Consider the following 27,269-nt stretch of genomic DNA (forward strand, 5'->3'; position numbering starts at 1 on the left):
TGGCGGGGTGAAGGAAAGCAGAGGGTTTGGAGCTTTGTGTCATCCCTCCGTGTCCTGTAAAGATATATTAGAAGTCGACTCAGTGAAGAATATTGGACTTGTCGTGACTTTTCTTAATATGTTCTCCTTACCTTCCCGCTGTTCTCTTCTCCAGTGTAGGAGATTTGTTACACTGTTACATTCTTGTTGTGGTTGCTTTGTAACATTCTAGGATCCAGTCTGATCTATGGGGCGGTATATAGACAGGCTGCACCTTATATAGTGCTGGGGTATAGGGGCCTCCCCCCTGCTATCCCATAATCCCCCAGGAGGAATCCCAGGTATTTGTTACCATCAGGATAAATATTTAGCCCTCAGTTTAGTAAGGGCTCTGGATCCGTGAGCGTCCATCATTGTGGAGATGTCGCCCTGCTGATTTATAGCCACGCACGATGGCGTCCTGAGCTCTATGATCGGCGCGCTCCCTATGTCTATGCATGAGCCCTTACATGGCAGAGTTGTAGTAGGTGTCATAAGAGAGAAAAACATAGAATCAATCTGTCTTAAAGGGGTGATATGCCTTTAAAAACCATGACTTAGGGAAGGGTGCAATTACTTATATGCAGCTCACTCCTATGTCCTGCACCTTGCCTTGAGGTTGGTGGTGGGTTTGGGCTGCTGGATCGCTTGTGGCTGCACCTTGGTCCTCACGTCTCCATCCTCGTCTCTACTCTTCAGGCGCCCATACATTGCACATCTCTGTGTTCATTCTTCACAATGTATTTGATATTTTTGTATTTTTTGTGCTTTTCTTTCCTATTCTAGAACCCTGGAATACCTGAGCAGACATCTGACCTACATCGCCTCCTTCAGCTCCACCACAAATATGCATATCAGGAACCTGGCCCTAGTCTGGGCCCCCAATCTTCTAAGGTGCAGAGTTTTTTCTATTCCCTTTACATTCCGTTAATGTCCCCCCCCCCCCCTTGGATTTCACTCGGGACTTGGTAGGCTTTGTAAATTTATAATGGAATTTCTATGTAAGCGATTTCCTAATACATAGAAGGTGACTGATAGGAGCTGCAGACAAGAAATAAACCTGCTACCGATCATCTTACACCGCTCTGGTCCGCAGAGTCTAAGACTATCCTGAGATACTCACTAGAGCATCTCAAGCACAAGGCGGGGTAGACTCAGATTACAGCTCCACTTATAGGCCAAGGCCCAAACCAGACACCCTATGGCAGGCAAAAGAGTAATACACAAGTCAGGGTTAAAAACCAGGAGAGTACAGGAATAGCCAAGATGAAAGCAGAGAAAGCCCAGGCCATGCTCAGTTCCAAGAGGTCACAGACAGAGCCAAAACAAATGAAGGGTAAATCAAGAGAGTAAATCCGCATGCACAAGAACAATTCCAGACCGGGGCAAAATGGTCTATTTGTGGGCTGCAGTACCTGGACTCAACTTGGCCGTATGCATAGGAGCCAGTGCAACATAGTCATGGCTGGATCGCAACAGTACTACACTGATAGCGTTATGTCAGTCCATTATAACTGTGAGATGCCTGAATATGATGCACTGACTTCTATGCACACGGCTGAGTTCAGTCCGGGTACTATGGCCCACACACTGATTGTTTTCCATGGACTGGACTCGGTCGTGTGCATGTAACAGTAAAGCAGGAGAAGATCCGAAATTGGGGAAAGGTTCTAGAAGTGAATTCTGAGAACACAAAGCCTGAACACTAATGGAATCACAGGCACCTGAGCAAGGAAAGTGTCAGGATACAATACCCCGCCTCAGCCCTGGACTAGATACTGAGTTAGAGCCCTGATTGTCTCTGCATCTCACACCTCTGACCCAGCCAAAGTGTGACCAGTAGGCAGAGCAACCTCGAAGCCATGTGGCAAATGCAGATATCATAGAATCTCCTCCCCCTGGGCCACACAGATGAGAATGTAAGTACAGCGGCCACACATGGCATAAGATTCAGTCCTTCTCTTGTTTTTCATGATGTCCTGACCAGTAGAGGGCGCTGTTTGTTAATCTCTCAGTAATTCCTTCTATCTGTTCCCTAATTTATCTAATTATTTGTATCACCAGGTCCAAAGAAATCGAGGATATCGGATGTAATGGGGACGCAGCTTTCATGGAAGTGCGAGTCCAGCAAATTGTCATCGAGTTCATCCTAAATCACGTAGAGGAAATATTCAGCAACAGTCCCACCACCGCCATAAAGCGGAGGGACAGTGAGGACCTCTTCATGGAACGCAAACCTGCACCCAATGGTAAGTACTGCAGATAGGAGACCCCGAACTGTGATAAGGACGACTCTGAGCCTGGTCACAACTGACTGCGCCAAAAACCTCCGAGGTGCTTACTTGGTATTTACATCATCTATACACAATGAGTCCACCAAAGAGTGTCAGATTATAAAGGAGAGGAACGTATCTAACCCCCTCAGGACCCCTACAGGCAGTGTAATGACCAATTATGAGCCAATGATCGAACCCCTATAAAAAATTGTCTAAAACTTCAGTTGTGGTGGCTGCGCTGTTTTTGGCAACGCCGCAACCATGTTTGTTTAGATAATTTAGCTGATGTTTTATCTCTAAGGAAACAGAAAAGAACGCGCCAGAGAGGGAGGCACCGAAAGGTCTGTTCTCACATCGAAACGCTCGTAACTTAATGCAAATGATCTTCTCTCCGAGCAGCTCAAAACAAAACATCGAAACGATCCAGAATCATTTATAAGTCTTATGTAACATTATAGAGGGAGTTGATGTGTGAGGGCACAATATACAGTGTTGGCCAAAAGTATTGGCACCCCTGCCATTCTGTCAGATAATACTCGTGTTCTTCCAGATAATGATTGCAATCACAAATTCTTTGGTATTATTATCTTCATTTAATTTGTCTCCAATGGAAAACCACAAAAAGAAATGTCAAAAAGCCAAATTGGATATAATTCCACAGCAAACATAAAAAAGGGGGTGGGCAAAAGTATTGGCACTGTATGAAAAATCATGTGATGCTTCTCTAATTTGTGTAATTACCAGCACCTGTTACTCACCTGAGGCACCTAACAGGTGGTGGCAATAACTAAATCACACTTGCAGCCAGTTGAAATGGATTAGAGTTGACTCCACCTCTGTCCTGTGTCCTTGTGTGACCACATTGAGCATGGAGAAAAGAAAGAACACCAAAGAACTGTCTGAGGACTTGAGAAGCAAAATTGTGAGGAAGCCTGAGCAATCTCAAGGCTACAAGTCCATCTCCAAAGCCCTGAATGTTCCTGTGTCTACCGTGCGCAGTGTCATCAAGAAGTGTAAAGCCCATGGCCCTGTGGCTAACCTCCCTAGATGTGGACGCAAAAGAAACATTGACCAGAGATTTCACCGCAAGATTGTGCGGATGGAGGATAAAGAACCTCGACTAACATCCAAACAAGTCCAAGCTGCCCTGCAGTCCGAGGGTACAACAGTGTCACCCCGTACTATCCAGCGTCAGCGTCTGAATGAGAAGGGACTGTATGGTAGGAGACCCCGGAAGACCCCACTTCTTACCCAGAGACAGAAGCCAGGCTGGAGTTTGCCAAAACTTACCTGAGAAAGCTAAAACTGTTCTGGAAGAATGCTCTCTGGTCAGAGGAGACAAAAGTAGGAGAAGGCCTCAACATAGAGATTACAGGAAAAAGAGAAGAAGACGCCCCCTACAGTCAGACATGGCGGAGGTCCCTGATGGTTTGGGGTGGCTTTGCTGCCTCTGGCACTGGACTGCTTGACCGTGTGCATGGCATTATGAAGTCTGAAGACGACCAACACATTGTGCAGCATCATGTAGGGCCCAGTGTGAGAAAGCTGGGTCTCCCTCAGAGGTCAGGGCTCTTCCAGCAGGACAAGGACCCAAAACACACTTCAGGTCAGCACTAGAAAATGGTGGTGAGAGAAAGCCCTGGAGACTTGTAAAGTGGCAGCAATGAGTCCAGCCCTGAGTCCCATAGAACACCTGTGGGGGAGGGGGAGAGATCTCTTGGTGGCAGTTTGGAGAAGGCCCCCTTCACATCTCAGGGGGGACCGCGAGCAGGAGCCAAAGAAGAAGGGTCTAAGATTCCAGCAGAGCCTTGTAAGAAACTCATTGCTGGTTAGCGGAAGCGGTTGTGCGCTGTTATTGTGTCTAAAGGTTGTGCTACCAAGTATTAGGCTGAGGGCGCCAATACTTCTGTCCGCACCAGTTTTGGAGTTTTGTGTAAAATGATCAATGATGTGAAGAATATAACTCCTATAATACTACTGTTGATGTCGCGCTCTTTATATTCTCTTCCCCAGATTGCCGGATAGTGAAGAGTATGACGTTACCATCTGGATCACTTCCTATGAAATTGGTCAGTTTAGAAGAAGCTCAGGCCCGCAGTTTATCAGCCACTCACCCTGCCAGGAAGGAAAGGAGAGAGAACAGTCTCCCGGAGATTGTCCCGGTCACAGGCACTTTATTCCATACTGTCATAGATCTACCAGAAAATAAGTAAGTTGCAGGAGGAAATGTCAAGTTACACGTATTTTGCTTTCTGCATTTTTGACAATTCTTGTGGCCTTAGTCATGGTAATTCACTTCCATGGATGATTAGGCGCTGCTTGCTTATCAATATGGACCCTGCTGGTATAACCTGGGTATATACTGTATATAATTATATATGTACAGCCGGTATAACCTGGGTATATACTGTATATGATTATATATGTACAGCCGGTATAACCTGGGTATATACTGTATATAATTATATATGTACAGCCGGTGTAACCTGGGTATATACTGTATATAATTATATATGTACAGCCGGTATAACCTGGGTATATACTGTATATAATAACATATGTACAGCTGGTATAACCTGGGTATATACTGTATATAATTATATATGTACAGCCGCTATAACCTGGGTATATACTGTATATAATTATATATGTACAGCTGGTATAACCTGGGTATATACTGTATATAATTATATAAGTACAGCTGGTATAACCTGGGTATACACTGTATATAATTATATATGTACAGCCGGTATAACCTGGGTATATACTGTATATAATAATATATGTACAGCTGGTATAACCTGGGTATATACTGTATATAATTATATATGTACAGCCGGTATAACCTGGGTATATACTGTATATAATTATATATGTACAGCTGGTATAACCTGGGTATACACTGTATATAATTATATATGTACAGCTGGTATAACCTGGGTATACACTGTATATAATTATATATGTACAGCCGGTATAACCTGGGTATATACTGTATATAATATATGTACAGCCGGTATAAGCTGGGTATATACTGTATATAATAATATATGTACAGCCGGTATAACCTGTGTATACACTGTATATAATTATATATGTACAGCCGGTATAACCTGGGTATATACTGTATATAATATATGTACAGCCGGTATAAGCTGGGTATATACTGTATATAATAATATATGTACAGCTGGTATAACCTGGGTATCTCCTGTATATAATTATATATGTATAGCCGGTATAACCTGGGTATATACTGTATATAATTATATATGTACAGCCGGTATAACCTGGGTATATACTGTATATAATTATATATGTACAGCTGGTATAACCTGGGTATATACTGTATATAATTATATATGTACAGCTCGTATAACCTGGGTATATACTGTATATAATTATATATGTACAGCCGGTATAACCTGGGTATATACTGTATATAATTATATATGTACAGCCGGTATAACCTGGGTATCTCCTGTATATAATTATATATGTACAGCCGGTATAACCTGGGTATATACTGTATATAATTATATATGTACAGCCGGTATAACCTGGGTATCTCCTGTATATAATTATATATGTACAGCCGGTATAACCTGGGTATATACTGTATATAATTATATATGTACAGCCGGTATAACCTGGGTATATACTGTATATATATGTACAGAACTAAAGGAAGAGTTATCAGGCCTGAAACTACAGACACAAGAGATAAGATCTAAGGAAGAGGGGGAGGAAAACACAACAGACTCTGATCAAGGTATCAATAAGCTAGAAATGCCTCACAAATCACAAGAAAGCCCAGAACTGCCCATCACCCCAGACATAGAGCCAGAGAGAACCCAAACAACGAGAACCTCAAACCCAGATATAGTCCTGATCATAGACTCCAATGGCAAGTACATTAATACAAGAAAGCTCTTCCCACGGCAAAGAGTCAAGAAAATCCACAGCCCAACCATTGAAAAAGCCAATACCGTCATTTGCAAGCCTTTCTTCACTACCCCGAAACACATTGTCATACACACAGGCACAGAAGATCTCTCTGACCAGCCCCAACAGACAGCGGGCCAACTGGTCCAACTAGCAGAGAAAGCAAAGCAACAGTTCCCAGACAGTAGTATCATCCTGTCATCTCTGCTCCCACGAGAAGACATCTCTGAAGCTACCATCATGGGAATCAACAAAGAGCTGGCGACCAGAATCAGACAAACATCAGGCATCACCCTGGCACAACACCCCTCCATAGATAAGCGTCACCTATATGATGACAAACACCTCAATAAACATGGCGTCAGCCTCCTAGCGAAGGAATTCAAAGACTTAGTGCTCAACAGAGCCCCCGGGCCTAGACAACAAACAAGACAAAGAACCATGGAAATAATACCCGACAACCGCCAATATCCAAGACAGAACCCCCCAAAGATGCCACCTATCAAGAAAAAGCCAACCAGAGCAACCCAGAGCACCGACATAGAGACAATAAAGAGAATAGAGCATGCGGTCACTACAATTGCCACAACAGCAATGCACATAAACCAATACCTGGCCACACTGCAACCAACCAAGAACCCAGCCCGTCCTCTGCAGGACAGCTCATTACAAGGTTTACACACCGAAGATGAAATCACTAACTATCAGTAGTTGGAACATACAAGGGCTGAACGCCTCAGCCTTTGGATCTAAATCAAAAGATCCAGACTTCATAGACAGACTAAAAAACATAGACATTCAAATCCTCCTAGAGACATGGACCCGGGCAGATGACGAGTCCCTAACACCCATGGGCTACAAGGAATTCTCAGTGCCCGCCCAGAAAAATAAGACCACCAAACATGGCCGCCACTCAGGAGGCATACTAATATGGTACAAGGAGGAGCTCAAAGAACACGTAAAAGCTACCAAACGTGGAACTAATCACATATGGATAAAAATAAGCAGCTCCATCCTCAGCGGCCAGCAGGACATCTATCTCTGTGCAGTATATATGCCCCCACCAGGGTCCCCCTACCACCACCCCGACACTTACGAGGTCCTACAAAGGGAAGCTGTCCACTTCCAACCCAAAGGCAGAATACTAATATGCGGAGACCTGAATGCAAGGACAGGCACAGAGTTAGACTACCTGCCTCCTGACGACAACCCACATACGCACGGTAGTGAGATCCACCACCCAGAACCCACACAGACAAGAAGAAACAGCCAAGACAGAATTGTCAACAAGAGTGGGAGACAACTGCTGAACATGTGCCGAAGCCTAGGACTGTACATAATAAACGGACGTACCACAGGCGATCCCAGAGGACGCTTCACACTAAACTCTCAAGTGGGCAACAGCGTGGTGGACTATGCCATTACAGACGCAGACCTGTCAGACATTGAAGACTTCACAATCGCACCTGACTCCCATCTATCAGACCACAACCAGATCCTACTATACATGAGAACCAGGAACAAAACACCCATACATGAGCCCCAACAGTCCGGCCTCTACAACCTACCAAGACATTTCACATGGGCCAACCACCAGGCCATAGAATATAGCAACGCAACCAACCGACCCGAAATCAAGACACTGCTCACAAACTTCCATACAAACAACTATCAGCCAGACCAACAGGGAGTCACCAGAGCTGTGAAGGATCTCAAGTACATCCTACAGACCACAGCAGAACTAGCAGGCCTGAAACCAACCAAACCCATAAGACAAACCAACAAACAGTCCCACAAATGGTTCGACAGCGACTGCAAAGCACTACGCCATACCCTAAGAACAGCCTCCAACCAAAAACACAGGGACCCCAACAACAAGGAGGTGAGGGAAGCCTACAGCAATCTATGCAAGCAATACAAGGGCACCCTCAGAGAGAAGAAACAGAGATACCTCTCCCACAAAATCGAGCAACTAGAGGACTCCCTCCAGGACAGCTCATTCTGGGAGACCTGGCACCACATGGGCACAAAGCCCAAGAAAAACTCTCTCCACATCCAAAATGGCAATATCTGGCTCAACTACTTCAGAGGTCTCTACAAAAACATCCCAGAAGAAGAACTAACTCCAGAACAGCAACAGATAATCACCAAACTGAGGGACATGGAGAAAGTCATCAAAGACTTCCAGAACCCTCTGGACTCGCCAATCACCATAAAAGATATACAGGAAAGAATTGTCCTGCTGAAAGGCAAAAAGGCCAGTGGCCCTGACGGCATCCTACCAGAGATGATCAAATACAGCCCTCCAGCAATACACGCGGCACTGGCAAAGCTATTCACCCTCGTGCTCAATGCTGGACACTTCCCCGAAGACTGGAACAAAGGGCTCATAACCCCCATCTACAAGAATGGGGACCAATATGACCCCAACAACTACAGAGGGATCTGCGTCAGCAGCACGCTAGGGAAACTGTTCAACAGCATCATCAATAACAGAATCCTCACCTTCCTCACACAACACGGGGTCCTCAGCAAGAGCCAAGCAGGGTTCATGCCAAACCACCGCACCACAGACCATATCTACACCCTGCACAGCCTCATCAAGACGCACGTCCACAACACCAGAAGAGGCAAGATATTCGCCTGCTTCGTGGACTTTAAGAAGGCGTTTGATTCAGTATGGCACCCAGGCCTACTTCTAAAACTCCTAGAGAGTGGAATAGGAGGAAGAACGTACGACGTCATCAAGAGCTCCTACACCGGAAACCAGTGCAGTGTGAAGGTGAATGGGAAAAGGACAGCATACTTCCAACAGGCCCGAGGGGTCAGACAAGGCTGTAGCCTGAGCCCAACGCTCTTCAACATCTACATCAATGAACTGGCCACAGCCCTGGAGACCTCACCAACCCCAGGCCTCACCCTGAACAATCGAGAGGTGAAGTTCCTGCTGTACGCCGATGACCTCCTACTCCTGGCCCCCACCGAGAAAGACCTCCAAGAAAGCCTGTCAGTGCTGGAAAAATTCAGCACCACATGGGCCCTACCCATCAACCAGAAGAAGACCAAAATCATGGTATTCCAGAAGAAGGGCCACAATAAAGCCTCCACCACCTCACAATTCACACTGAACGGCTCCACACTGGAGAAAACCAACAGCTACACCTACCTGGGGCTGGAGCTCAGCCAATCAGGAAGCTTCAAAGCAGCAATAGAAACCCTGAAAGCAAAAGCCTGCAGAACCTTCTACGCCATCAGAAGACAACTGTACCACCTCAAACCACCGGTGAGGGTCTGGCTGAAGATATTTGACACAGTCATCTCCCCGATCCTTCTCTATGGCAGTGAGGTTTGGGGCCCAGCCACCTACCCAGACCAGTCAAGGTGGGATTCCAGCCCAACAGAGAACTTCCACCTGGAGTTCTGCAAATACCTGCTACATGTCCATCGCAACACCACCAACATAGCCTGCAGGGCAGAGCTAGGCAGACTCCCCCTATGGCTCACCATACAGAAGAGGGCGCTAGCTTTCCAGGCACACATCCAGGGGAGCAAGCCTGACTCCTACCACCACCAAGCATGGCTAAGCCACCGGAGCAAACCAGACACTCACCAACCAAACAGCAGCCAACCACCAAACCAAAAACTCCAACAGATGATAACCAAGGCCGAAATAAAGGCGACCACAGAGGCAAACAGAGAGCGGTACATTGAAGAATGGAGAAACGAAATAAATAACTCCAAGAAACTCACCGTGTACCAATCCCTACAAAGGGACTACACCATGGCCACCTACCTGGAGAGAATACGCCACCCCAAGCACAGACAGACCCTGAGCCGATACAGACTGAGCGCCCACAACCTAGAGATAGAGACGGGGCGATACAGGCAGACGTACAAGCCACGGGAGAAGAGACTGTGCCAGCACTGTGACCAGGGGGTCCTAGAAGACCAGACCCACTTCCTGCTACACTGCACCAAATACTCAGCTGTGAGGGCCGTCTACTACCAAAGACTCTCTGCCCACATCCCAGACTTCATATCTGCAGACGAGAAGAGGAAACTCTACATCCTACTGGGAGAAGAAGAGGCCACTGTGGAGATCGCTGCCCAATACGTGTCCAGCTGTCACCAAACAAGAGGAAGATGAGACTCCATGGACTGTTATATTTATCCCAAAACACCCGCCTCACCCACCCCCACCCCCACCCACCCCCACCCCCACCTCCCCATATAGCAGTCACCAACGAAGAGGAAGATGAGACTCCATGGACTGTTATAACCGAACCCCCCCCCCCCCATACCCACCACCCACCCAACCCAACTCCCCCCCCCCCACCCACCCACTTTACTAGCTTTGGCAATGCCAAATACCTATTCGGACGTGCCAATAAAGCATTTTTTGATTTGATTTGATTTGTACAGCCGGTATAACCTGGGTATATACTGTATATAATTATATATGTACAGCCGGTATAACCTGGGTATATACTGTATATAATTATATACGTACAGCCGGTATAACCTGGGTATATACTGTATATAATTATATACGTACAGCCGGTATAACCTGGGTATATACTGTATATGATTATATATGTACAGCCTGTATAACCTGGGTATATACTGTATATAATTATATATGTACAGCCGGTATAACCTGGATATATACTGTATATAATTATATATGTACAGCCGGTATAACCTGGATATATACTGTATATAATTATATATGTACAGCCGGTATAACCTGGGTATATACTGTATATAATTATATATGTACAGGTGGTATAACCTGGGTATATACTGTATATAATTATATATGTACAGGTGGTATAACCTGGGTATATACTGTATATAATTATATATGTACAGCCGGTATAACCTGGGTATATACTGTATATAATTATATATGTACAGCCGGTATAACCTGGGTATATACTGTATATAATTATATATGTACAGCCGGTATAACCTGGGTATATACTGTATATAATTATATATGTACAGCTGGTATAACCTGGGTATATACTGTATATAATATATATGTACAGCCGGTATAACCTGGGTATATACTGTATATAATTATATATGTACAGCCGGTATAACCTGGGTATATACTGTATATAATTATATATGTACAGCCGGTATAACCTGGGTATATACTGTATATAATTATATATGTACAGCCGGTATAACCTGGGTATATACTGTATATAATTATGTACAGCCGGTATAACCTGGGTATATACTGTATATAATTATATATGTACAGCCGGTATAACCTGGGTATATACTGTATATAATTATATATGTACAGCCGGTATAACCTGGGTATATACTGTATATAATTATATATGTACAGCCGGTATAACCTGGGTATATACTGTATATAATTATATATGTACAGCCGGTATAACCTGGATATATACTGTATATAATTATATATGTACAGCCGGTATAACCTGGGTATATACTGTATATAATTATATATGTACAGGTGGTATAACCTGGGTATATACTGTATATAATTATATATGTACAGCCGGTATAACCTGGGTATATACTGTATATAATTATATATGTACAGCCGGTATAACCGGGGTATATACTGTATATAATTATATATGTACAGCCGGTATAACCTGGGTATATACTGTATATAATTATATATGTACAGCCGGTATAACCTGGGTATATACTGTATATAATATATATGTACAGCCGGTATAACCTGGGTATATACTGTATATAATTATATATGTACAGCCGGTATAACCTGGGTATATACTGTATATAATTATATATGTACAGCCGGTATAACCGGGGTATATACTGTATATAATTATATATGTACAGCCGGTATAACCTGGGTATATACTGTATATAATTATATATGTACAGCCGGTATAACCTGGGTATATACTGTATATAATATATATGTACAGCCGGTATAACCTGGGTATATACTGTATATAATTATATATGTACAGCCGGTATAACCTGGGTATATACTGTATATAATTATATATGTACAGCCGGTATAACCTGGGTATCTTCAGTATATAAGTATATATGTACATCTTGTAGTATATAGTGGTGCGGACCCTCCCCCAGTATTGGAGCGTTCTTGAGGCACTATAGAGGTAGAGGCACCAGGTGTTACCATCAGCTCAGACCTTGACTTGCATCTCAATCAATCTCCATTGTGTTGAGGAATCAGAATTTGCGGAATGTTCCGGGGATGTGATGTGTGATGTGGAATGTGTTAATGTGGGGGGGGGGGGGGGGGACACAGATCTGGCAGATATGGGGTTGTGCTTACCTGGGTGCTCTCACATCCTATACAGAGCCGCTCTCGGCAGATCTTATCTCAGACAATATGTAAGCGGGACATCGGCGGCGCCCACCACTGGCAGCTGCTCTAATTACCGGGAACAATAAATAGGAACACAATGGCGCTGATCTGCTCCGTTAATTACTCTCTGGAAGGAACGCGGCGTCGCTGACACAGGGGAAATCTAATTGGAGGCAGCGAGCGCAGAACGACTCTCCACCGCTTCATATATTCCAGGAAATCGTCCCGAATGTTAATGAAATTTTCTGTACAAAACCCAAACCATACGCAGAGTATTATGAATCGGAGGTTGTAAGGAGCCCCTATTACAGCTCTATGGAGGCAGTAAAATAATAGGAAACAGGGTGGGAGCCCCTGGACAAGTGTGCGGGAGACCCTGTTATATTTATTTGGAAAAAGGAAATGGATAGTTATTGTCATCATCCATCCATTCATATAACACTGCCATGGAGTGTCCATATAATACTGTTATATAGTGTCCATATAATATTGCCACCTAGTTCCCATTTACTACTATCACATAGTGCACATATAGTACTGAGACACGGTCCTTATACAGTAAGGTTCTATCACTGCAACATATTACTTTTATAATACTTTCATGTAGTGCCCATACAATAATGCCACCTAGTGCCCTACTGAGTTGTAATATTTAGTGTTCTTACAATGCTGACATATACTGTATGTATAATACTATCACATAGTGCCCATATAGTACTGATACACAGTCCTTATACAGGAATGGCCTATAATACTCCCCACCTAATACTGCTACATGGTGCTTAAATAATGCTGCTCAAAAATACTGCCATGTAGTGGCCATATAATACATTTAACACTGCTACAAAATACTTTTATGGTACTGCCATGTAGTGCCCATACAATAATACTACCTAGTGCCCTTCTGATTGTAATATATAGTGTTCTTATAATACTGACATGTACTGTATGTATAATACTGTCATATAGTTCCCATATAATATGGCTGTATAATATTCTCATATAATATTGCCACATAGTCTTTATTCAATGCTATTTAACAGAGCCTATAAAATAATGCCGTGTAATGTGCATATAATATTGATAGAAAAGTCACTGTCATATGGAGCCCATATAATACTGTCTTATAGTGCCCTTATTATACTGCCTTGCAGTGCTCATATAAGGTTGAGGCTCCACATGTAAGTGCTGCAGTTTGGCCGAGGTGGAAACTCCAAAACAAAAACTGCAGCATGTTACAGTATCTGCAGTGTGAATGAGGTTATAATACTGAGGTATAATACTGCCACATAGTGTACATAATGCTCGTATAATACTGCCACATAGTGTAAATAATGCCCATATAATACTGCTACATAGTGTTAATATTTCCTGTAACACTCCTACATAATTCCCATATAATATTGCCATAAACTGATATAATTCTGCCATATAGTGTCCATAATAATGACATACAGTGTCAATATGATACTGCCACCTAGTTCTCCTGTAATACTCCCACTAATTTGTAGGTGCAGCTCATAAGGAAAGGTCAGGCCTTGTCTGATGCCGGGGGTCCGGGCTCTGGGTAATTTGCTCCTTTTGCCCAGGTAATAGAGCAAGTATAGAGAGATGGCTGTTACTGCCCCCTACAGGGCACGTCTGGCATAGTTAGTACTTGGATCTTCCAGTTTGCACCTCCTCAGGCCTGCAGAATGTTTTGCTGCTCGAGCAGATAGAAGGACAGGGCGGCCATTAACATGTTAACTAAATACCGAAATACCGAATATCCCTGACCCGAAACATCTCATCTATAGACTCCACACAAGCATAAGTGTCTATTGTCTGGCTATAGTAAGGAACGTGGTAAGACACTGCCACCTGCAGGCGATGTGAGGGGCTACAACATGACTGATGGCGACGCTTCGATTCCGCTTCGCAGTTTTTCATTATTTCATGAATGTTAATGAGCAGCGTTAATAGCGGATCCTGATTTCTGGGAATATTCTGCTGAATTACTTGCGGTAATCTCCAGGGGATGGGGGGGAGGGGTTAATAAATTTTCCCAAGTTTTCCTATTCTCGTAAAATAACCTGAAGCCGCATTTATTCCCACGTTGTTTCTGAAGCCGTCAGACCCCTAATCTCCATCATGGAATGTGAATGAGAGGGCAGAGGGGTGTTATAATTCAAGTGATTGCCCCTTCTAAACTGTGATGGACTCCAGGCCCTGTGTAGTCTGATCTGTGCTCAACATCTATTGTTCTCTCCTCCTCTGCTCTCCATCTCTCCTGCTCTCCATCTCTCCTGCTCTCCATCTCTCCTGCTCTCCATCTCTCCTGCTCTCCATCTCTCCTGCTCTCCATCTCTCCTGCTCTCCATCTCTCCTGCTCTCCATCTCTCCTGCTCTCCATCTCTCCTGTTCTCCAACTCTCCTGTTCTCCATCTCTCCTGCTCTCCATCTCTTCTGCTCTCCATCTCTTCTGCTCTCCATCTCTCCTGTTCTCCAACTCTCCTGTTCTCCATCTCTCCTGCTCTCCATCTCTTCTGCTCTCCATCTCTTCTGCTCTCCATCTCTCCTGTTCTCCAACTCTCCTGTTCTCCATCTCTTCTGTTCTCCATCTCTCCTGCTCTCCATCTCTTCTGCTCTCCATCTCTTCTACTCTCCATCTCTCCTGCTCTCCATCTCTTCTTCTTTCCATCTCTCCTGCTCTCCATCTCCTCTGCTCTCCATCTCTTCTGCTCTCCATCTCTTCTGCTCTCCATCTCTCCTGCTCTCCATCTCTCCTGTTCTCCATCTCTTCTGCTCTCCATCTCTTCTGCTCTCCATCTCTTCTACTCTCCATCTCTCCTGCTCTCCATCTCTTCTGCTCTCCATCTCTTCTACTCTCCATCTCTCCTGCTCTCCATCTCTTCTTCTTTCCATCTCTCCTGCTCTCCATCTCCTCTGCTCTCCATCTCTTCTGCTCTCCATCTCTTCTGCTCTCCATCTCTCCTGCTCTCCATCTCTCCTGTTCTCCATCTCTTCTGCTCTCCATCTATTCTGTTCTCCATCTCTCCTGCTCTCCATCTCTTCTGCTCTCCATCTCCTCTGTTCTCCATCTCTCCTGTTCTCCATCTCCTCTGCTCTCCATCTCCTCTGTTCTCCATCTCTCCTGCTCTCCATCTCTCCTGTTCTCCATCTCTCCTGTTCTCCATCTCTCCTGTTCTCCATCTCTCCTGCTCTCCATCTCTTCTGCTCTCCATCTCTCCTGCTCTCCATCTCTTCTGCTCTCCATCTCTTCTGCTCTCCATCTCTTCTGCTCTCCATATCTCCTGCTCTCCATATCTCCTGCTCTCCATCTCTCCTGCTCTCCATCTCTTCTGCTCTCCATATCTCCTGCTCTCCATATCTCCTGCTCTCCATCTCTTCTGCTCTCCATCTCTTCTTCTCTCCATCTCTTCTTCTCTCCATCTCTCCTGCTCTCCATCTTTTCTGCTCTCCATATCTCCTGCTCTCCATATCTCCTGCTCTCCATATCTCCTGCTCTCCATCTCCTCTGCTCTCCATCTCTTCTGCTCTCCATATCTCCTGCTCTCCATATCTCCTGCTCTCCATCTCTCTTGCTCTCCATCTCTCTTGCTCTTCATCTCTTCTGTTCTCCATCTCTCCTGCTCTCCATCTCTTCTGTTCTCCATCTCTTCTGCTCTCCATCTCTTCTGCTCTCCATCTCTTCTGTTCTCCATCTCTTCTGTTCTCCATCTCTTCTGCTCTCCATCCCTTCTGCTCTCCATCTCTTCTGTTCTCCATCTCTTCTGCTCTCCATCTCTCCTGTTCTCCATCTCTTCTGCTCTTCATCTCTTCTGCTCTCCATCTCTCCTGTTCTCCATATCTCCTGCTCTCCATCTCTTCTGCTCTCCATCTCCTCTGCTCTCCATCTCTTCTGCTCTCCATATCTCTTCTGCTCTCCATCTCTCCTATTCTCCATCTCTTCTGCTCTCCATCTCTTCTGCTCTCCATCTCTTCTGTTCTCCATCTCTTCTGCTCTCCATCTCTTCTGCTCTCCATCTCTTCTGCTCTCCATCTCTCCTGTTCTCCATCTCTTCTGCTCTCCATCTCTCCTATTCTCCATCTCTTCTGCTCTCCATCTCTTCTGCTCTCCATCTCTTCTGTTCTCCATCTCTTCTGCTCTCCATCCCTTCTGCTCTCCATCTCTTCTGTTCTCCATCTCTTCTGCTCTCCATCTCCTCTGCTCTCCATCTCTTCTGCTCTCCATATCTCTTCTGCTCTCCATCTCTCCTGCTCTCCATCTCTTCTGCTCTCCATCTCTTCTGCTCTCCATCTCTTCTGCTCTTCATCTCTTCTGCTCTCCATCTCTCCTGTTCTCCATCTCTTCTGCTCTCCATCTCTTCTGCTCTCCATCTCTTCTGCTCTCCATCTCTTCTGCTCTTCATCTCTTCTGCTCTCCATCTCTCCTGTTCTCCATCTCTTCTGCTCTCCATCTCTTCTGCTCTCCATCTCTTCTGCTCTCCATCTCTTCTGCTCTTCATCTCTTCTGCTCTCCATCTCTCCTGTTCTCCATCTCTCCTGCTCTCCATCTCTTCTGCTCTCCATCTCTTCTGCTCTCCATCTCTCCTGCTCTCCATCTCTTCTGCTCTCCATCTCTTCTGCTCTCCATCTCTCCTGCTCTCCATCTCTCCTGTTCTCCATCTCTCCTGTTCTCCATCCCTTCTGCTCTCCATCTCTTCTGCTCTCCATCTCTCCTGTTCTCCATACCTTCTGCTCTCCATACCTTCTGCTCTCCATCTCTTCCGCTCTCCATCTCTCCTGCTCTTCATCTCTTCTGCTCTCCATCTCTTCTGCTCTCCATATCTCTTCTGCTCTCCATCTCTCCTGTTCTCCATCTCTCCTGTTCTCCATCTCTTCTGCTCTCCATCTCTCCTGCTCTCCATCTCTCCTGCTCTCCATATCTCCTGCTCTCCATATCTCCTGCTCTCCATCTCTTCTGCTCTCCATCTCTCCTGTTCTCCATCTCTCCTGTTCTCCATCTCTCCTGCTCTCCATCTCTTCTGCTCTCCATCTCTCCTGTTCTCCAACTCTCCCGTTCTCCATCTCTTCTGCTCTCCATCTCTTCTGCTCTCCATCTCTCCTGTTCTCCAACTCTCCTGTTCTCCATCTCTCCTGCTCTCCATCTCTTCTGCTCTCCATCTCTTCTGCTCTCCATCTCTTCTGCTCTTCATCTCTTCTGCTCTCCATCTCTCCTGTTCTCCATATCTCCTGCTCTCCATCTCTTCTGCTCTCCATCTCTTCTGCTCTCCATATCTCTTCTGCTCTCCATCTCTCCTATTCTCCATCTCTTCTGCTCTCCATCTCTTCTGCTCTCCATCTCTTCTGCTCTCCATCTCTTCTGTTCTCCATCTCTTCTGCTCTCCATCCCTTCTGCTCTCCATCCCTTCTGCTCTCTATCTCTTCTGCTCTCCATCTCTCCTGTTCTCCATCTCTTCTGCTCTCCATCTCTTCTGCTCTCCATCTCTTCTGCTCTCCATCTCTTCTGCTCTCCATCTCTTCTGCTCTCCATCTCTTCTGTTCTCCATCTCTTCTGCTCTCCATCTCTCCTGTTCTCCATCTCTTCTGCTCTCCATCTCTTCTGCTCTCCATCTCTTCTGCTCTCCATCTCTTCTGCTCTTCATCTCTTCTGCTCTCCATCTCTCCTGTTCTCCATATCACCTGCTCTCCATCTCTTCTGCTCTCCATCTCCTCTGCTCTCCATCTCTTCTGCTCTCCATATCTCTTCTGCTCTCCATATCTCTTCTGCTCTCCATCTCTCCTGCTCTCCATCTCTTCTGCTCTCCATCTCTTCTGCTCTCCATCTCTTCTGCTCTCCATCTCTTCTGCTCTTCATCTCTTCTGCTCTCCATCTCTCCTGTTCTCCATCTCTTCTGCTCTCCATCTCTTCTGCTCTCCATCTCTTCTGCTCTCCATCTCTTCTGCTCTTCATCTCTTCTGCTCTCCATCTCTCCTGTTCTCCATATCTCCTGCTCTCCATCTCTTCTGCTCTCCATCTCTTCTGCTCTCCATCTCTCCTGCTCTCCATCTCTCCTGCTCTCCATCTCTCCTGCTCTCCATCTCTCCTGCTCTCCATCTCTCCTGTTCTCCATCTCTCCTGTTCTCCATCTCCTCTGTTCTCCATCTCTCCTGCTCTCCATCTCTCCTGTTCTCCATCTCTCCTGTTCTCCATCTCTCCTGCTTTCCATCTCTCCTGCTCTCCATCTCTTCTGCTCTCCATCTCTTCTGCTCTCCATCTCTCCTGCTCTCCATCTCTTCTGCTCTCCATATCTCCTGCTCTCCATATCTCCTGCTCTCCATATCTCCTGCTCTCCATATCTCCTGCTCTCCATCTCTCCTGCTCTCCATCTCTTCTTCTCTCCATCTCTTCTTCTCTCCATCTCTCCTGCTCTCCATATCTCCTGCTCTCCATCTCTTCTGCTCTCCATATCTCCTGCTCTCCATCTCCTCTGCTCTCCATCTCTCCTGCTCTCCATCTCTTCTGCTCTCCATATCTCCTGCTCTCCATATCTCCTGCTCTCCATCTCCTCTGCTCTCCATCTCTTCTGCTCTCCATATCTCCTGCTCTCCATATCTCCTGCTCTCCATCTCTCCTGCTTTTCATCTCTTCTGTTCTCCATCTCTCCTGCTCTCCATCTCTTCTGTTCTCCATCTCTTCTGCTCTCCATCTCGCCTGTTCTCCATCTCTTCTGCTCTCCATCTCTTCTGCTCTCCATCTCTCCTGCTCTCCATCTCTTCTGCTCTCCATCTCTCCTGTTCTCCAACTCTCCTGTTCTCCATCTCTTCTGTTCTCCATCTCTTCTGCTCTCCATCTCTCCTGTTCTCCATCTCTCCTGTTCTCCAACTCTCCTGTTCTCCATCTCTCCTGCTCTCCATCTCTTCTGCTCTCCATCTCTTCTGCTCTCCATCTCTCCTGCTCTCCATCTCTTCTTCTTTCCATCTCTCCTGCTCTCCATCTCCTCTGCTCTCCATCTCCTCTGCTCTCCATCTCTCCTGCTCTCCATCTCCTCTGCTCTCCATCTCTCCTGCTCTCCATCTCTTCTGCTCTCCATCTCTCCTGCTCTCCATCTCTCCTGTTCTCCATCTCTTCTGCTCTCCATCTATTCTGTTCTCCATCTCTCCTGCTCTCCATCTCTTCTGCTCTCCATCTCCTCTGTTCTCCATCTCTCCTGTTCTCCATCTCCTCTGCTCTCCATCTCCTCTGTTCTCCATCTCTCCTGCTCTCCATCTCTCCTGTTCTCCATCTCTCCTGTTCTCCATCTCTCCTGCTTTCCATCTCTCCTGCTCTCCATCTCTTCTGCTCTCCATCTCTTCTGCTCTCCATCTCTCCTGCTCTCCATCTCTTCTGCTCTCCATATCTCCTGCTCTCCATATCTCCTGCTCTCCATATCTCCTGCTCTCCATATCTCCTGCTCTCCATATCTCCTGCTCTCCATCTCTCCTGCTCTCCATCTCTTCTTCTCTCCATCTCTTCTTCTCTCCATCTCTCCTGCTCTCCATATCTCCTGCTCTCCATCTCTTCTGCTCTCCATATCTCCTGCTCTCCATCTCCTCTGCTCTCCATCTCTCCTGCTCTCCATCTCTTCTGCTCTCCATATCTCCTGCTCTCCATATCTCCTGCTCTCCATCTCCTCTGCTCTCCATCTCTTCTGCTCTCCATATCTCCTGCTCTCCATATCTCCTGCTCTCCATCTCTCCTGCTTTTCATCTCTTCTGTTCTCCATCTCTCCTGCTCTCCATCTCTTCTGTTCTCCATCTCTTCTGCTCTCCATCTCGCCTGTTCTCCATCTCTTCTGCTCTCCATCTCTTCTGCTCTCCATCTCTTCTGCTCTTCATCTCTTCTGCTCTCCATCTCTCCTGTTCTCCATATCTCCTGCTCTCCATCTCTTCTGCTCTCCATCTCCTCTGCTCTCCATCTCTTCTGCTCTCCATATCTCTTCTGCTCTCCATCTCTCCTGCTCTCCATCTCTTCTGCTCTCCATCTCTTCTGCTCTCCATCTCTTCTGCTCTCCATCTCTCCATCTTTTCTGCTCTCCATCTCTCCTGTTCTCCATCTCTTCTGCTCTCCATCCCTTCTGCTTTCCATCTCTTCTGCTCTCCATCTCTCCTGTTCTCCATCTCTTCTGCTCTCCATCCCTTCTGCTCTCCATCTCTCCGGTTCTCCATCTCTTTTGCTCTCCATCTCTTCTGCTCTCCATCTCCTCTGTTCTCCATCTCCTCTGTTCTCCATCTATCCTGCTCTCCATCTCTCCTGCTCTTCATCTCTTCTGCTCTCCATCTCTTCTGCTCTCCATATCTCTTCTGCTCTCCATCTCTCCTGTTCTCCATCTCTTCTGCTCTCCATCTCTTCTGCTCTTCATCTCTTCTGCTCTCCATCTCTCCTGCTCTCCATCTCTCCTGCTCTCCATCTCTTCTGCTCTCCATCCCTTTTGCTCTCCATCCCTTTTGCTCTCCATCCCTTCTGCTCTCCATCTCTCCTGTTCTCCATCTCTTCTGCTCTCCATCTCCTCTGTTCTCCATCTCCTCTGTTCTCCATCTCCTCTGTTCTCCATCTCCTCTGTTCTCCATCTATCCTGCTCTCCATCTGTTCTGCTCTCCATCTCTTCTGCTCTCCATCTCTCCTGCTCTTCATCTCTCCTGCTCTCCATCTCTCCTGCTGTTCATCTCTCCTGCTCTCCATCTCTCCTGCTCTCCATTTCTCCTGCTCTCCATCTCTCCTGCTCTCCATGTCTCCTGCTTTCCATCTCTCCTGCTCTCCATCTCTCCTGCTCTCCATCTCTCCTTCTCTCCATCTCTTCTGCTCTCCATCTCTCCTGTTCTCCATCTCCTCTGTTCTCCATCTCTCCTGCTCTCCATCTCTCCTGTTCTCCATCTCTCCTGTTCTCCATCTCTCCTGTTCTCCATCTCTCCTGCTCTCCATCTCTCCTGCTCTCCATCTCTTCTGCTCTTCATCTCTTCTGCTCTCCATCTCTTCTGCTCTCCATATCTCCTGCTCTCCATCTCTCCTGCTCTCCATCTCTTCTGCTCTCCATCTCTTCTGCTCTCCATATCTCCTGCTCTCCATATCTCCTGCTCTCCATCTCTTCTGCTCTCCATCTCTTCTTCTCTCCATATCTCCTGCTCTCCATATCTCCTGCTCTCCATATCTCCTGCTCTCCATCTCCTCTGCTCTCCATCTCTTCTGCTCTCCTTATCTCCTGCTCTCCATATCTCCTGCTCTCCATCTCTCCTGCTCTCCATCTCTTCTGCTCTCCATCTCCTTTGCTCTCCATCTCTTCTGCTCTCCATATCTCTTCTGCTCTCCATCTCTCCTGTTCTCCATCTCTTCTGCTCTCCATCTCTTCTGTTCTCCATCTCTTCTGCTCTCCATCCCTTCTGCTCTCCATCTCTTCTGCTCTCCATCTCTCCTGTTCTCCATATCTCCTGCTCTCCATCTCTTCTGCTCTCCATCTCCTCTGCTCTCCATCTCTTCTGCTCTCCATATCTCTTCTGCTCTCCATCTCTCCTGCTCTCCATCTCTTCTGCTCTCCATCTCTTCTGCTCTCCATCTCTTCTGCTCTCCATCTCTCCTGCTCTCCATCTTTTCTGCTCTCCATTTCTCCTGTTCTCCATCTCTTCTGCTCTCCATCCCTTCTGCTCTCCATCCCTTCTGCTCTCCATCTCTTCTGCTCTCCATCTCTTCTGCTCTCCATCTCTTCTGCTCTCCATCTCTTCTGCTCTCCATCTCTCCTGTTCTCCATCTCTTCTGCTCTCCATCTCTTCTGTTCTCCATCTCTTCTGCTCTCCATCCCTTCTGCTCTCCATCTCTTCTGCTCTCCATCTCTCCTGTTCTCCATATCTCCTGCTCTCCATCTCTTCTGCTCTCCATCTCCTCTGCTCTCCATCTCTTCTGCTCTCCATATCTCTTCTGCTCTCCATCTCTCCTGCTCACCATCTCTTCTGCTCTCCATCTCTTCTGCTCTCCATCTCTTCTGCTCTCCATCTCTTCTGCTCTCCATCTCTTCTGCTCTCCATCTCTCCTGCTCTCCATCTTTTCTGCTCTCCATCTTTTCTGCTCTCCATCTCTCCTGTTCTCCATCTCTTCTGCTCTCCATCCCTTCTGCTCTCCATCTCTTCTGCTCTCCATCTCTCCTGTTCTCCATCTCTTTTGCTCTCCATCTCTTCTGCTCTCCATCTCCTCTGTTCTCCATCTCCTCTGTTCTCCATCTCTCCTGCTTTCCATCTCTTCTGCTCTCCTTCTCTTCTGCTGTCCATATCTTCTGCTGTCCATATCTCCTGCTATCCTCTCCTGCTCTCCTTCTTGCCATCTCTTCTGCTCTCCATCTCTCCTGTTCTTCTCTCCTGCTATCCTTCTCTTCTGCTCTCCTTCTCTCCTGCTCTCCATGTCTCCTGCTATCTCTCCTCTTTTCTCCATATCTCCTGCTCTCCATCTCCTCTGCTCTCCATCTCTTCTGCTCTCCATCTCTTCTGCTCTCCATCTCTTCTGCTCTCCATCTCTTCTGCTCTCCTTCTCTTCTGCTCTGCTTCTCTCCTGTTCTCCATCTCTCCTGCTCTCCATCTCTTCTGCTCTCCATCTCTTCTGCTCTCCTTCTCTCCTGCACTCCCTATCTCCTGCTCTCCCTATGTCCTCTCCCTATCTCCTGCTCTCCATATCTCCTGCTCCCCTTCTTTCCTGCTCTCCATCTCTTCTGCTCTCCATCTCCTCTGCTCTCCTTCTCTTCTGTTCTCCATCTCTTCTGCTCTCCATCTCTCCTGCTCTCCATCTCTTCTGCTCTCCATCTCTTCTGCTCTCCATCTCTCCTGCTCTTCATCTCTCCTGCTCTCCATCTCTCCATCTCTCCTGCTGTTCATCTCTCCTGCTCTCCATCTCTCCTGCTCTCCATCTCTCCTGCTCTCCATCTCTCCTGCTCTCCATGTCTCCTGCTTTCCATCTCTCCTGCTCTCCATCTCTCCTGCTCTCCATCTCTCCTGCTTTCCATCTCTCCTGCTCTCCATTTCTCCTGCTCTCCATCTCTCCTGCTCTCCATCTCTCCTGCTTTCCATCTCTCCTGCTTTCCATCTCTCCTGCTCTCCATCTCTCCTGCTCTCCATCTCTCCTGCTTTCCATCTCTCCTGCTCTCCATCTCTTCTGCTCTCCATCTCTCCTGCTCTCCATCTCTTCTGCTCTCCATCTATCCTGCTCTCCATCTCTCCTGCTCTCCATCTCTCCTGCTTTCCATCTCTCCTGCTTTCCATCTCTCCTGCTCTCCATCTCTTCTGCTCTCCATCTCTCCTGCTCTCCATCTCTCCTGCTCTCCTGCTTTCCATCTCTCCTGCTCTCCATCTCTTCTGCTCTCCATCTCTCCTGCTCTCCATCTCTCCTGCTCTCCTGCTTTCCATCTCTTCTGCTCTCCATATCTCTTCTGCTCTCCATCTCTCCTGTTCTCCATCTCTTCTGCTCTCCATCTCTTCTGTTCTCCATCTCTTCTGCTCTCCATCCCTTCTGCTCTCCATCTCTTCTGCTCTCCATCTCTCCTGTTCTCCATCTCTCCTGCTCTCCATCTCCTCTGCTCTCCATCTCTTCTGCTCTCCATCTCTTCTGCTCTCCATCTCTTCTGTTCTCCATCTCTTCTGCTCTCCATCTCTCCTGTTCTCCATCTCTTCTGCTCTCCATCTCTTCTGCTCTCCATCTCTTCTGCTCTTCATCTCTTCTGCTCTCCATCTCTCCTGTTCTCCATATCTCCTGCTCTCCATCTCTTCTGCTCTCCATATCTCTTCTGCTCTCCATATCTCTTCTGCTCTCCATATCTCTTCTGCTCTCCATCTCTCCTGCTCTCCATCTCTTCTGCTCTCCATCTCTTCTGCTCTCCATCTCTTCTGCTCTCCATCTCTCCTGCTCTCCATCTTTTCTGCTCTTCATTTCTCCTGTTCTCCATCTCTTCTGCTCTCCATCCCTTCTGCTCTCCATCCCTTCTGCTCTCCATCTCTTCTGCTCTCCATCTCTTCTGCTCTCCATCTCTTCTGCTCTCCATCTCTTCTGCTCTCCATCTCTCCTGTTCTCCATCTCTTCTGCTCTCCATCTCTTCTGCTCTCCATCTCTTCTGCTCTTCATCTCTTCTGCTCTCCATCTCTCCTGTTCTCCATATCTCCTGCTCTCCATCTCCTCTGCTCTCCATCTCCTCTGCTCTCCATCTCTTCTGCTCTCCATATCTCTTCTGCTCTCCATCTCTCCTGCTCTCCATCTCTTCTGCTCTCCATCTCTCCTGCTCTCCATCTTTTCTGCTCTCCATCTCTCCTGTTCTCCATCTCTTCTGCTCTCCATCCCTTCTGCTCTCCATCTCTTCTGCTCTCCATCTCTCCTGTTCTCCATCTCTTTTGCTCTCCATCTCTTCTGCTCTCCATCTCCTCTGTTCTCCATCTCCTCTGTTCTCCATCTCTCCTGCTTTCCATCTCTTCTGCTCTCCTTCTCTTCTGCTGTCCATATCTTCTGCTGTCCATATCTCCTGCTATCCTCTCCTGCTCTCCTTCTTGCCATCTCTTCTGCTATCTCTCTTCTGCTCTCCATCTCTCCTGTTCTTCTCTCTTGCTATCCTTCTCTTCTGCTCTCCTTCTCTCCTGCTCTCCATGTCTCCTGCTATCTCTCCTCTTTTCTCCATATCTCCTGCTCTCCATCTCCTCTGCTCTCCATCTCTTCTGCTCTCCATCTCTTCTGCTCTCCATCTCTTCTGCTCTCCTTGTCTTCTGCTCTGCTTCTCTCCTGTTCTCCATCTCTCCTGCTCTCCATCTCTTCTGCTCTCCATCTCTCCTGCTCTCCATCTCTTCTGCTCTCCTTCTCTCCTGCTCTCCCTATCTCCTGCTCTCCCTATCTCCTGCTCTCCCTATGTCCTCTCCCTATCTCCTGCTCTCCATATCTCCTGCTCCCCTTCTTTCCTGCTCTCCATCTCTTCTGCTCTCCATCTCTTCTGTTCTCCATCTCTTCTGTTCTCCTTCTCTTCTGCTCTCCTTCTCTTCTGCTCTCCATCTCTCCTGCTCTCCATCTCTCCTGCTCTCCATGTCTCCTGCTTTCCATGTCTCCTGCTCTCCATCTCTCCTGCTCTCCATCTCTCCTGCTTTCCATCTCTCCTGCTCTTCATCTCTCCTGCTCTCCATCTCTCCTGCTCTCCATCTCTTCTGCTCTCCATCTCTCCTGTTCTCCATCTCTTCTGCTCTCCATATCTTCTGCTCTCCGTATCTCCTGCTCTCCATCTCTCCATCTCTCCTGTTCTCCATCTCTTCTGTTCTCCATCTCTTCTGTTCTCCATCTCTTCTGCTCTCCATCTCTTCTGCTCTCCATCTCTTCTGCTCTCCATATCTCCTGCTCTCCATCTCTCCTGCTCTCCATCTCTCCTGCTCTCCATCTCTCCTGCTCTCCATCTCTCCTGCTCTCCATCTCTCCTGCTCTCCATCTCTCCTGCTTTCCATATCTCTTGCTCTCCATATCTCTTGCTCTCCATATCTTCTGCTCTCCTGCTCTCCATATCTCTTGCTCTCCATATCTCCTGCTCTCCATCTCTCCTGCTTTCCATCTCTTCTGCTCTCCATCTCTCCTGCTGTCCATCTCTCCTGCTCTCCATATCTCTTGCTCTCCATATCTCTTGCTCTCCATATCTCTTGCTCTCCATATCTCTTGCTCTCCATATCTCTTGCTCTCCATATCTTCTGCTCTCCATCTCTCCATCTCTTCTGTTCTCCATCTCTTCTGCTCTCCATCTCTCCTGGTTTCCATCTCTCCATCTCTCCATCTCTTCTGTTCTCCATCTCTCCATCTCTTCTGCTCTCCATCTCTTCTGCTCTCCATCTCTCCTGCTTTCCATCTCTCCATCTCTCCATCTCTTCTGTTCTCCATCTCTCCATCTCTTCTGCTCTCCATCTCTTCTGCTCTCCGTATCTCCTGCTCTCCATCTCTCCATATCTCTTGCTCTCCATATCTCCTGCTATCTCTCTTCTGCTCTTTTTTTGCTCTCAACGATCAACAGCAGGATCAGACATGACAGTGTTTGTAGTCTGTAACCACGGAGACATATAGGCCGTTATATAAGCTGTATATTATACTGTGTGGGGTGGCTAATATGAGATCTTACACTATGGGTAGGGACTGCTATAGGACATTATACTGTTCAGAAGCATCTGGTGGCGGCATTTCTGTGTTATGGTCAGTGGTCTATGACTTTAGTATGGGGGCTTCGGCCTTACAATTATTGCCTGCTACTCTGAGTTCTGTGGGTTTTTTAATGTAAATCTGCCGTACAGAAGGCGAGCGCCCCTGGTGTATATCCTCATGGTGATACATAATCCAAACCAGGGCCCCATATCCAGTACAATTCAGAGACCACCTACCATAAAGCGAATCTGACTGTAAAGTAATAAGGGGCAATTCCCCTTTAAGAAGACTTGTCTGTGACCCCATAAAGCCTGGAGTAATGTCCCTGAGGGGGAGGTGGCAGTCCCCGGGTCATGGAGGATTGCGCTCCGTGCTGAGTCTTTCATGTAGAGCCCTGGAGAGGGATTTATAACAAGCGTAGGAAGACAGCGGGCGAGGACGTCCTTGAAGCGGGAAAAAGCGGAGGAAAAACTCTGAAATTGTGGAAAATAAAAGTTAAGAAAATGTTTTATGTGTTATAAATGGAAATGAA

The 27,269-nt window shown here is 46.8% G+C and overlaps 1 protein-coding gene across 1 annotated transcript in view; it reads left to right on the top strand.

The window, feature by feature from the left end:
• Positions 1-27,269, top strand: part of ARHGAP31 (Rho GTPase activating protein 31) — a 157,666-nt gene that overhangs the window by 121,389 nt on the left and 9,008 nt on the right. The window contains exons 5-7 of the mRNA XM_075263293.1: positions 805-912; positions 2,083-2,267; positions 4,308-4,503. Coding sequence (XP_075119394.1) covers positions 805-912; positions 2,083-2,267; positions 4,308-4,503 — 489 coding nt within the window. The remainder of the gene's footprint in view (positions 1-804; positions 913-2,082; positions 2,268-4,307; positions 4,504-27,269) is intronic.

This window comes from Leptodactylus fuscus, chromosome 2 (assembly GCF_031893055.1).
Source record: "Leptodactylus fuscus isolate aLepFus1 chromosome 2, aLepFus1.hap2, whole genome shotgun sequence".
In the NCBI taxonomy this organism is placed as follows: domain Eukaryota; kingdom Metazoa; phylum Chordata; class Amphibia; order Anura; family Leptodactylidae; genus Leptodactylus; species Leptodactylus fuscus.